General features: G+C 39.0%; 1 protein-coding gene across 4 annotated transcripts in view; it reads right to left on the bottom strand.

Annotated features, from left to right (window-relative positions):
* Positions 1 to 12,493, bottom strand: part of kcnq4 (potassium voltage-gated channel subfamily Q member 4) — a 69,629-nt gene that overhangs the window by 11,763 nt on the left and 45,373 nt on the right. The window contains exons 6-12 of one of the 4 annotated variants that reach the window (XM_015044097.1): positions 10,771 to 10,881; positions 10,591 to 10,686; positions 10,417 to 10,505; positions 7,115 to 7,135; positions 5,712 to 5,768; positions 2,975 to 3,204; positions 2,800 to 2,899 (exon numbers count right to left, since the gene is read on the bottom strand). In XM_015044097.1, the coding sequence (XP_014899583.1) occupies positions 2,800 to 2,899; positions 2,975 to 3,204; positions 5,712 to 5,768; positions 7,115 to 7,135; positions 10,417 to 10,505; positions 10,591 to 10,686; positions 10,771 to 10,881 (704 nt within the window). Of the gene's footprint in view, positions 1 to 2,799; positions 2,900 to 2,974; positions 3,205 to 5,711; positions 5,769 to 7,114; positions 7,136 to 7,458; positions 7,585 to 10,416; positions 10,506 to 10,590; positions 10,687 to 10,770; positions 10,882 to 12,493 lie in introns of all 4 variants that reach the window. The other 3 variants (XM_015044095.1, XM_015044096.1, XM_015044098.1) reach the window with 3 other exon arrangements.

Below are 12,493 nucleotides of genomic sequence, written 5' to 3'. Positions count from 1 at the left end.
GTGGTTGTCGGAGTGGGTGGGGGGGGGGGGGGGGGGGGGCGTGCGCGTGTGTGTGTAGGGATGGACGCCGCACACAGCGCTCCTTGAGAACTTCTCTGAATTTTCTGTTTCATGGAACTAAAAAAAAAAGATAAATCATCAGCTACAGATGAGGACAAGATAAGGATATCAATTTATTTTTTTCTGGGAAAATTGTTTAATATGAGGGGGAAAAAACATGACTCGTGTGAGCTAGTAGCTAATTTGAATGCTAAAGTAGATCAATTATAAGTGTGTGCCAATTTTCATTTAAAAATCCTTTATAAATGTAAGAGTGGCATGTAAAGAAAAAAAAGAGATTCTCAAAAAAACAAAAAACAAATTGTTGACTCATATACTCCACAGTCAGACAAACAATAAGCTCGCAGCATGATACAAAAGGTGCACTTACAGAGCCTGACCTGCAACATGTTAGTAAAATGTCACACAAGGCTTCCCAGGTGATTTTGTGTCAATATCGCAAATACGTTGCGAAGGAAAGGGCTCTTCAGAAGAGAATATGAAGCTGCTCTTACATTCATGAATGTTTCGTTTTGAAGGACTTGCTGCAACATTCGCATGTGAGTGCACATGCTGAGCAAGCAGACGTTAATGCTTTCTGTATTGGTTTTGTATGCAGATTCTCTGAAACATGTTGGAAAAATTTCAAAGTGGCCTAAAAGAAAAAAAGTCCACCAACACTAAAGATCGACAGCTGAAGTGCATAGAAATGAAGAAACGCACAGCAGAAACTGTTAAAAAGTTAATATTTGACTTCAAAAGACAGCTACAGCCAACAAAATAAACTATTATAGGAAATATATCTGTCAAGATTAGTGGGAATTTAGTTTTATTTTGTTTGTTTGTTTTCACTTCATTTTGGCTTTTACATCCTGCTTCCTTGTTCTCTGAGGATTCTATCACTGATTTCTCACATTTCCTCAGTTCAACTTCTGCTACTTGAATTCCTTCACAGTTAGACCCAGTTTTCAATCAACCACCTGCTCCTAGTTCAGTAATCAACTCTCCAGCTTAAATAACTTTCAGTCTGTCAGGTCCTACTGCTACTGCCACCATTGGAAAAACAGCTGTCCAACACAACCTGGTCCAATACAAAAAGAAGAAGAAGGAGGAGGAGGAGGAGGAGGAAAAAGGACTCAGGACTCAACGCTCCTTATAAACACAAACTGATTTAAACTGTAGTAGTTACACCCAGGCTTGATGCCATCCATCCATCATCTACTCCTGCTTCAAGAAGAATAAAGAAACAAAACCATCGACATAAATAAATCTGAAAGAATCACAAAACCATTTCTAAGTTGTTGGAACTCCAGAAAACCATGAGAGCAAACATCAACTATCTTACAGCTGTATAACGATGTTTTCATTATTATGAACGCATCTAAGCACGAGGTGATATAATTTTAGATTTTGCTGGTTGCAATGGTACTTACCTGTTAGGAAAAAAATATGCATTTCTCTGCATAAGGCACATGTTATGTCAGAACATCCTCCAGTGAAATAATATTCTTAGAGAACATCAGAGTTTGTCCAGTAGTGTTTCCATTACAGGAAGAGATAACACAATGTCAGAAACTGACTTAAATATCACAAAAGCCCTTAATCACATTTTATTAGAGTTTGTCCTCGTCAGAACTGTACAAAATAACGTGCCTCGTTTTAGTCATATTGTATTATGATCCATCTAGATTGGGTTTTTACCCTTGTCTCTGTGTATTCACGTAAATTTCCCTGATAGGCCACCGTATCGCAGAACCTCACGCATGACCAGCCAAGCTCATGGAGTGACAAGGTCACATGGGGAATCTGACCGTGCTCGCACTAAGGTGCAGTTTTCTCCCTAAAGTGGACATTTATGCTTGATCAGCCAAATCTGCATGAAGTAAAGACACAGCTTGCCTTTTAATGTCAGCTACGGTATGACTCTCCTGGCCCGAATACACAAGCACATGTCGTCTAACGTGGGCGGCTTTATTCTCTCCATGACTAAAACGTGACCCGTTTTATTTATGGAGTATCCCTAATTACATCAGCACCTCTTCTCCCAAACTTTCTACAGCATCCCTGATGGACAATGCCTCCCCTCAACATGCTTGAAGCTGCTACTGAACTGGAGAGCTCCTTCAGTGGCAGACTGCTACATCCTGGGTGCACAAAGCAGTAGTATTCACAGATCCTTCCTCTCGAAAGCTGTCATGACTGTATATCCCTCACCACTCCGAACAAACTCTAAGTGTTTAAATCACTGCTGATGTTTCCAGTTTTTCACGTTTCAAGTAACATTCCTGCTGCCCATCTCTGTTTAGCGCATCCCTGTTTGCACAGTTTTTATTTTCCCCTTTTGTAAATAATCTGTTGGTGTTTTTAATGCAGAAACACACAATAACTTTAATGAAATGAGTTACAACAACATTTGAAAAGTGTTTTTGAATCTTAATGCACATTTCTTTGGATCAAAGTAGGTATTTTTAATAAGTGCTTTGTTAATATGTGTTGTACTGTATGTTATACTTCTGTTTTTATTTATATCTATATATATTTAAATATATATATATATTTTTTGTGTGTGTGTTTCTATTTTAGCTGTATATGCTCTGATTGTCACTTTGCTTGTGTTCAACCTTAATTCCCCCACTAAAGGACGTTAAGGGCTATTTCTGTTCTATTGTACTGCAACTCTCAGATTAGACCATCTTTCATCATAAATATGATCCCCAGAGAAAAGCAGATGAATGGTGGTACCTCGGTGAAACAACCCACCTTACGGCTCGTATGAGCGTCTTCACAGCTGGAATCACCTCCTCCATGGCCACATCGCAATACGACTTGTCTTCCACGCTTTCCTCTCCAACACCCTCCACTGAGGTCCAAGAAGTAAAGAAGACGATTAGCAACATTCTCGCGAGCTCTGACGAAACGTGTAATTTCTGCTCACCATCGACGGGTGGGCGCGGCTTGAGGCGAAGGGAGGTGCGGAAGCGCGTGCGGTCGTTGAAGCTCCAGCTCTTTTGGACCTTTCCGGGGCTGGTGGCTTCGGGGACGTTCTCCTGGCTCGGGGAGCGCCGGACGCCGGAGCCGGGCGGCAGCGGTGAAGCCTTGCTCCGGATGGTTTGGGATGAACGGGAGTTGTTCATCCGGATCCGATCCCGGAAGCCCATTTTACTGCTGACAGTGAAATTAAAGTAGTTGAATACATGGAGACTCACTGGTGTTTTTGGAAAATGATAGCCGACAAATTTTAGCTTTTTGGTGTAGATTCTCAGCCATCCAGGAAATGGGGTTTCTTAGCGCTTGACTAGAAGACAACTGGATTTTCGTTTCTAGTTTCTTAAATATGTTTTGCCTCTCACCTGAAACGTTTCCACATTTCTGATCATTGATAGAAAATGATGAACCCATCAGCAATCCCAACTCTGAAAGGCTAGGATTTCTTATTAATGACCAGAGTCAAAGAAATATTTGGGTGAGATGTGAAGCATCTTCAAGAAACAAGTGATTTCAGTTTTCTTCTATTCAAGCAGGAAAATTTCTGGTTTTGGTTGCATTGACACAAACCATCATTAAAGTATCAATGGACCATGTTATTGGGAGCCAAATGGAAAAGGGCGGAATGGAAACCTAACTTTGTTAGAAAAGAGTTAGTTAGTAGAAAAAGAGGTAACAAAAGAAACTTGGCCTCTTGAAGCATCAGGCATCGCATGAAGAAACAGAAAAAAAAACCCAGAACACAACAAAGATTTACATTTTGTCAGTGAAGGACAGAGCAGCTGAAATGCAGAGGAACTGTGTGCAATATTTACTGATTCTGCTCTAAGGAGTGGCCTGCTGTTCCTGTCTTTTGCACCTGAATCAGCGAAATAAAACTGAAGACTTGCTACAGTGCTGGAGCGGCAAAAAGATTGTCCTGCAAAAATCACAGAAACCACCTTAATCCCTTCAGCAGACCTTATGGGCATCAAAACATTAGCTTCAAAGGGCAGCAATACAAAAGGCATTTCACTGAGCACTCGATACCACTCACCACAAGCCGAGTCAGGGAGCTACACGGGGTCAACTGCTTACAGGAGAAAAGCTATTTGGCAGGCAGGCTGTACAAAGGATCGACTCCCTGATGCTGCTGGTAGAGCATGCTCTTGTGGAGATCTCCCACTCCGCAGCCGCTTAGAGGTTACGTACTGTCACGGATCCATAGGCAGCGCAACTGTCATGCACCGCAGAGCAAGTTCCAGCCAAGTCGTTCACTCCCACATCTTTTCAGATGATATACTCTTTTGTCTTGCGTGTGATACACATAAACCAGCTATTTAAAATAAAATTTAAATAGCAGGAGTGGGCTTAGAAGGGGCACAGCATTTCATATGAAAAGGCTTGGGCAGGAAATGGAAGGGGGGGGGGGAGTCGGTAGAGTGAAAGACCTTTGCATGCTGTAGGGAAAGGACGTAAATGCTTTCCAGAACATTGCATGCAAAGAGAAGCACTTTAAGCTCTGTAAAAAAAAAATAAAAAAAATAAAAAATACAACACAAGCATGTTGAATTGATACAGAGGTTTGATCGATTTGAAACCGAAGAGCATGCATGGAGCTGTGAGCCTTTTTTATTCAATAAAAAAAAAACCAATTCAAGCAGGAAAGCTGAATGTTTTCCACAATATCAAAGACTTCTGATGAGCAGAAAATGCATGTTTTTACTGCAACCGTATCCACAACCCATTGCAACCACAACTTTAAGTGTATATCATTGGCTTTGTTTGTGATAGACCAACTGGCATTTTTATTTAATATATTTTGAGAATGGTTATTAACCAAACTTTCCAATTATTGTAGTAGACTCTGTATTTTCAGCTAAAGCACAACTGCACACCAGAATTGAACATTCTTGTCTGACTGCAATTGGCTTCGTGTGCTTTACATCACCACTGTCCCATATGGTGTTGGCACCATTATGCTATGGGGATGTTTTGCAGGGACCAGAAAGCCAGTCAGAGTTGACCGGATGATGAATGGAGCTTAAAAAAAAAAAAAAACCTTGTTAAAGAGACAATACACCTAAGCCTAGACCAATGCACATTTTTATTTTAAAAAGAAAAATGTTCAAAGTCAACAATAATTTTGAAGGATGAATCTATTCTATACTTTCAGGTTTATTTGTTAAAATCTTTCTTCTTCTTTGATTTGTTCTATCTTATAAGATCTCAATAAAATACACTGAGATTTGTGGTTGTAATGTGACAAAGTCGGGGCTACGAATACTTTTCTAAGGGCCTGTCAATAAGCCAAATGGGACTTTTGACATGAATTTAGCAACCAAATTCAGTCCTAATTTTTCAAGCATTTACAAATCAAAACCTTAAAATGTATTCATATATTAAAGACTTTACACAAGTATTTGTGGACCAGAATGCAGTGCCTGTTTAAGACCAGCTATGGTTGCAACCATAGATATTATTGCTTCTTATATGCAATATTAATGCAACGTCTGTCTGGAACTCACATGCTGTGAATGGCGTTCTTGCATTAACTGTAAGAAAACATTTAGAAAGCCACTGCATCCGGCCCACAAATCCTTTGAGTGCTTCAGGCAAGGTAGGCAGGATATGTTGCTGAAGAAGTAAGAGTTATCGATCTGCGACGTTTTAGCGTGCCCCGTGCACAGGATTGTTGCTGTGGGTACCTCTGCTTGCGCCCAGCATGAATCCGGAAGAGACCTCGCTTTTTAGAAAGGAGCTGACTGGGGAGACACACAAGGCAGAGGGAAAGACGGTGAGGGGCCGAGAGGGAAGTGAAGGGAGTGTGGGTGGAGGAGGACAAGAAGTCGTAGGATGCAACCTGGGCACACGGTGAACCCATGAGAGTAAGGAGTAGCGAAGAGAACGGGATGGAGAGTGGGAGGTGCGAAGCCAGAGATGCACCGAGAAATTAGATGGTGGCCTGAACTGTTGGATATTTACATTTAGTAGTGATTTGAAACTAAATAAAACCTTTTTTTTTCTAACAGATGAATACGCCATAGTGCTAGCATGTTGAAGGTGTAGCCATTTCAGTGAGGCATTTAAAAATAAAGTCAGAAGTCGGTTGAAATTTAAGAATGAATTTGGAAGAAAACTTTTTCTTTTTATCAGAAGTTGACTTATTCACTCAGGCAGAAATAATAAGTGGAAACTAAACTTTTAACAGATAATAGGAAGGCAGAACCTGAAGTTGATCTGTTTTATGCTTTTTGTCTTTCCAAATCTGTGTATTATGTAATATGATGGATTTAGAAAGCAGCGTGGCTCGAGATTTCAGGCGCTAGCTAATCATGCTAATCATTAAGACAGTAATCCATGATTTAATTTGCATTAAAATTTCAGCAATACCTTGTTTTACAGTGGCTGCTATTGGCATTAATTGACCTCTAACTCCTATTGCAAACGATTAATAAATTTGTATGGAAGAGTATCTAAAATAGATATTTGGAACGTTGCTCTTATTTTCTTTTTCAAATGATCCTTTTTTTTAAAAAAAAAATGGCCAAACTTGATATTGGAAGCTTCTTTACAAGAAACTGATCTCAAATGAGTGAAAAAACTGTGACCTATGCAATATTCTGCAATATACTTAAGTTCTAGTTTACGACACAAAGAAAGACAAGCGGTGCATCTCAAAGTGAACCGTTGCTTCTCAATGATCCGAATTGCCGTTTCAAAGTTTTGCTTATTTCACACCACATTAGAGCAAAACGTGTGAATCGTGACGGCAATTTTGGATTATTGAGAGACACTCGCTCAGTAGGGGGAGATGAGTGTTATTCAGAAGAGGATGTAGCAGCTAAGGGTTTCACCTGAGTATAACCATCATGATGTGACAGCAGCACCTCAAAAACAAGAGAAATCTTCCAGAAGCTTTGATTCTCCAAGAACCCTGACATGCTTCTTTCATCAGGTGCATGCATACAGCCTGTGAATAACCAATTAAATAACCAACCCTTTTGTTTATGCTTGTTAATATTTCAGATTTGCAATAAATTCACCCCAATCGTAATCCTTTGACTAACAATGACCTTTAGTTTACAAGCTCATGACGTGAAGAACAAACCTGCATGGAACTTCTGCCTTCCTACGAACAGATGGAGGATGGATGCCGTGAAAAGGACAGAATGGACATAAAGGAAAGGACGAGAGGAAGAGGAAACCGATGAGTGAGGGGCAAGAGACGGCAGAGATGGCTGGGGCATGAGCTTTGCACTTTGCAGACAAAGACGGTAAAATGGTAAGAACTCAGGTTAGTAAAGGACAGTTAGAGGAAAACCACGCCTCCATGGATTTGGCTTTGAGTCAGTCAGTCCTGATTTAACTTGTGTCTGATGATCAGTGTGTGTGTGTGACTGTGTTTTCGGGCCTCCTGTTTGGACGCACTGGGGTGCTGAAAGAGGTGCCTACCTGTCCCTCGACAGATAGGGGGAGCTGTAGGGCCGGAGCCCAGACAGCAGCGTGTTGTAGGAGTTCTGCAGAACCTTCTTGGTGTTGCGTTGTCGCTGGAGGTGACTGAACAGTAGCGTCAGTTCTCTGACCCCCACGTGCACAAATGAACAAAAAAAGCAAACAAAACATGACAAATGAACAAAATAACAAAAATACCAAACAATGGAGAGCCACAAAAAGGCCAAAGGATGCATGATAGAAATTATATAAATTCAGGATCCAAACCATAAAAACTAAAGCAGGCCTACAAGAAATGTTTGTCTTTTTTGTGGATGGACGACTTTGATTTGCGTTTAGTTGTTTTTAATTTGCGGTTGAATGACTTTGACATGAGGATGACGGGGTTTTTTTTTTTTTTACTGTTCATGTTTTCCATTGCAGTTGGATTACTTTTGTTCCCTGCATAATGACATGTTTATTTATTTTTAGTCTGCAGTTTGACCACTTGTTTAAGACTGAACGACTATTACTTTCACTTCCAGTTAAATGTCTTCATTTGCAGTTGAACATTTTTATTTTGAGAATTTCATGTGGGTTTGGTGACTTTCGCAAGCGGGTTAGATGTGTTTTCTACATAGCAGGACTCTTTCGTTGGATGTTTTTAGTCTGGGTTGGATGCCTTGTTTGTGTCTCCAAATTCAAAACCTCATAATTTGAAAATAACTCAAAGGCATCAAATTTTACTTTATGAAAATATGATGCTTCTTTCTTTGGATATTCAAAAGCCAACAGAGTTGATGACTCCTTGCAGAAGAGAATTAGTTTGATTAAATCCTTTAAAGTTGCATGTAATGCTGTCAGATAAACTATCATGCATACAGAATGTCACCTGTTGATTGTCTCCATTTATCTCAGTTTGCCATCTTGGGCAGGAAGTGGTAGCACCAGTCAGAGGCGCCCGTATTGTTCTAGATTTCCACTTAGATCAGGGGTGCCCAAAGTTGGTCCTCGAGGGCCGACATCCTGCATGTTTTAGTTCTCTCCCTAGTGGTACTAACAACCTCCTCAGCATGTCAATGTCCTTCCTAGGTCCTCTAATGAGCCATCATTTGATCCAGGTGTGTTAAACCAGGGAGAGAACTAAAACATGCAGGATGCCGGCCCTCGAGGACCCACTTTGGACACCCCTGACTTAGAGCTACGTTGGTATAAACAAAACTTTGCTTTACGAAAGACATACAAAATGTGATAGCCACAAATCCTACAGCAACGCCCGGTTTGCAGTTTCCGTTTGGATCGCGTCAACGTGTTTCGTCCTTTGTTCCGGTCTGGTGTTCAGGAAACAAAGGTTTAGTTTATTCCTTGTATTATTTGAACCGCTGACCGTGTAACTAAGATGACAAATTTAACGACTGTGAATATATTTTTTACTCCCCCTGCTGTCGATAGATTCTATGACGCAAGATACACAGCCTCAATATATTGACAGAAACAGCCTGTCTAAAGTTAACCTAACATTACTCTCCACACACAACATAATGACTAAATCCATCAACAAAGCCTTGAACAGCAAAAGGTGTTATTAGAACCAATATGCCAAGCACTGATGTCAGACGCTGCACAACTGCTGGAGTTTGAGACTATAAGACCAAATATAGTGTATGTTGCGCGAATATAACCTTTCTATAATTAGCCATTAGTCTACCAGGAGGACATTTCTGCTTGAAACCAGCAACCAATATGTTTTACATAGTTTATTGTCATTGAGTATTTAGCTGTTTTTCTTTAAACTTAAGTAGTTATACGTAGATGTTGCTTCAGTTTCTGACCGAAAAAGGCAAGAATGTGTTTATTTCTTGAAGATATTCTGAAGTATTTTAATATTATCCTTAAGAGGCAGACTTTTCAAAAGCTACAAAAAGTGTAAATCAAGTGGCAACAACACTCCAACACATCTAACAGAAAGTAAATTCAAAAGTAATCAACAATTTATTACTGATAAAGTTAGAAGTATTGTTTGAAAAACGTCCTGAGGTTATTTTAACAGACATAGGCTCCAAAAATGAATCAAAGTAAAGTTTGCATGTTCATATTTATTTATTTATTCCTGTTACTAAGCAGACTTTCCGACTGTTATGGAGTGCAACTGGAAATCCTGCTTCCAAAAAATTTCATAAAATGACTTGATGCATCATCAGTATATTACTAAACGACCATATATATCAGCAGATCCATTAGATAATTAAAATGTATCGAAATAATTTGAATTATAACTGTTTTTGAACTGATATCCTCTTAGCAGCTATTTTTTTGACTCATAAAAGTAAAAGTATGTGTGAAATAACTGTGATGTTTTAAATTGTGTTTTATTTCATTGGATACATGTAAAGATAATCCTGATACATTTTGGCAAACTGAGCTAAAAACACGTTGTCAAAATTGATGAATGTACATTTTTGGTCACATTTGTTAAACCTCAAAGATTTTATTTTTTGTTTTTTATTTAAGTCCAGTTTGAATTATTACCATCATGTAATTGGCTTGGATGTAAAAAGTTGGATTACAAGTTGCTCTAAATATAAATATTTTTTTTTCCATGAAAATAAAAAGAAAATCAAAAATTTGAGATGGGGAAATTTTTTTAAATGGCAAAAATCAAAATTAAAGAGCACAAATGCAAAATTAACTAAAGTAGATAAATAAATAAAAAACATAAAATGCATAAAAATGTTATTATGTGTAACTACATAATGGTTGTGAAATTTCTGTGTTTAAAACTGAAGAGCGTTCGAGTGACAAAATGCTGTTTTATCCCACTGAATTAGTTGTATCATCCGAATAATAATCAGCTCCAACGCTTTTGATTACTTTTATTCACCTTTCGAGAGATGCTGTCAGTATTTTAAGCGAGAAGCGGTTTGTGGTTCTTGTCGATTCGGCTCACTGCAGACCAGGTGGCCTGATGGCGACACCTACCTGAACGAAGGCAACATGCTGTCGTAGAAATACCATGTTGCTGTTAGATACGAGTGTTTGGCATCTGTAGAATAGAGACGCCATGCAGCCTAGAGGGAGACACAGGTCAGAGTAAACGCCGGCCCAGGCGATGTGTGAACAGAACATAACATCAGCTTACACTGAGTCAACCACCTGTATGAGATTTGCAGCAGGCATCCTCCTCTTCTCAAAGTGCTTCTGCCGGTGCTGCTCTTGAACCTTCAAGGCAAAGCCTGAACCCAAGATTCCCTAAAGATTAAAAAAAAAAAAAGCTGCTAATTTTGTTTTTTGTCAAAAATAAAAATGTCATGTTTGTAATTACTGTGAACTTACAGCTGGCAGGGCGAAAAAGGAGACACCCAGGAGGGCAAAGCCAGCCGCCAGAAGTCGTCCCTGCCACGTACGAGGCGTCTTGTCTCCGTACCCAATGGTGGTCAAAGTTATCTGAATGTATGAAGAAATTCAGGTCTCAGAGACGAGCGGTGATCCTCACAACAACATGTAAAGTGTATGCAGCAGACAATCCAGCACATAGAGCAATTCCCCTTTAGCTTTTTCCAGCTTTTTTTTATTATTATTATTGCGAATGGAGATCTAATCAGCTCCCTTTGCTATGATACCTCAAAATAAAATCTAGTGATGCCTTAAAATACACCTAATTATGACATCTAAATAGTCTGCCTGTGTGTTATTTCATCTAAGTATAACCCCAGCTGTCATGTGAAAGCCTCAGAGGTTCGTTGGAGAACGTCAGGGAACAATCAGCGAAGGCAGCAGGTCAGGAAAAAATGATATGGAGTTCATCGCAGGGATTCGCCGCAAAGCTAAATTCCAACTTTGTCCACATCAGAATCACATCATGACAAATGGTGGTGGCAGCATAATGCTGTGGGATGCTGGTAAAGTTAACCTGTAAAGAAAAACTGACACCGAGTTAAATGTTCGCCTGCCAATGAGACAATCCGATTTAGTTTCTGTGACGCCAAGCCTTTGAAACGGCTGTTTACAGGTCAGTATAAATCAGCTTGGATTATTGTTGCAAAAATTACTGAACAAACACTTTGAGACTATAGACTTGAAAGATGCTGGAAACAGAAACCAAGCAACTGAAGCTTCGTCAGAGTACTGACCCAGCGGAGCAGAAAAGAATTTTAAGTCAGAGCTGTTAGATTTTTATTTGTAGAAAAGTTGTAGCTACTTCATGTAGGTCTGTCACGTAAAATCTCAGTAAATACGCACAAAGGTTTGTGGGTGGAACACGATAAAATGTGACAAAGCTCAAGTTGCTGTTGCTACTTTTGCAAGACATTGTACTTCAAAAAGAAGGAAATGTGGTTTTAATGACTAAGAGGAAGAATCAATCCTACATCCTAAAGTAAGCTACATTGTATAATAATAGTAATACTAATACCATTTTTGCAGGAGCCTTTGGAACTAATTACCATCTGAACAGGCACATGAATATTATAACATGGTTTGAATGACAGATATTTGATAAGTATTGAGTCTGTAAGTAATATGTTTCATTAAATTGAGATAATGGGTCGTATTAAACAAGGGCTCACTTCTTGCTACTCCTTTTCAAACAGAAGCATAGTAGTAAACAAATTATGTCTGAACGTGTTTTATTTGTCCTACTGATTTCTTGTTTTCTTGTTTTTTGAAAACCTGTTTGAAAAAATAAATAAATGAAATCAAAATCTGATTTTAAGACCATAACTGGGTTTATAATATTCAGGATTAAATAAAGAATTGGCTAAAAAATTAACCAGAGCCGTACTAATTGTTTTGATTCAGTAGGTTTAAGTGTGTTGTTTCACAGCTCTTTTTCATTTTATTGTATTTACTGTTGGTCTTAACTTTTCATTTTAATCAACTGTTAAAGGTCCTTCTGGACAAATAAACAATACAATAAATGAAATAAAACAGTCAGCCATAACCCTGTTACGCATTTATGTGGTTTTAAGCCACATTGTTTAATCACCTATAAAGTTTTTTTTTCTTCAGTTTTTCTAGATGAGAAGAGACATTTAACCCTCCTGTTATGTTGTGGGTC

The sequence above is a fragment of the Poecilia latipinna genome, unplaced genomic scaffold (assembly GCF_001443285.1).
Source record: "Poecilia latipinna isolate Pla-1442-1.1 unplaced genomic scaffold, P_latipinna-1.0 Scaffold662, whole genome shotgun sequence".
NCBI lineage: Eukaryota > Metazoa > Chordata > Actinopteri > Cyprinodontiformes > Poeciliidae > Poecilia > Poecilia latipinna.
The sequence above is the reverse complement of the archived record's forward strand: the minus strand, read 5'-3'. Positions and strand labels throughout refer to the sequence as shown.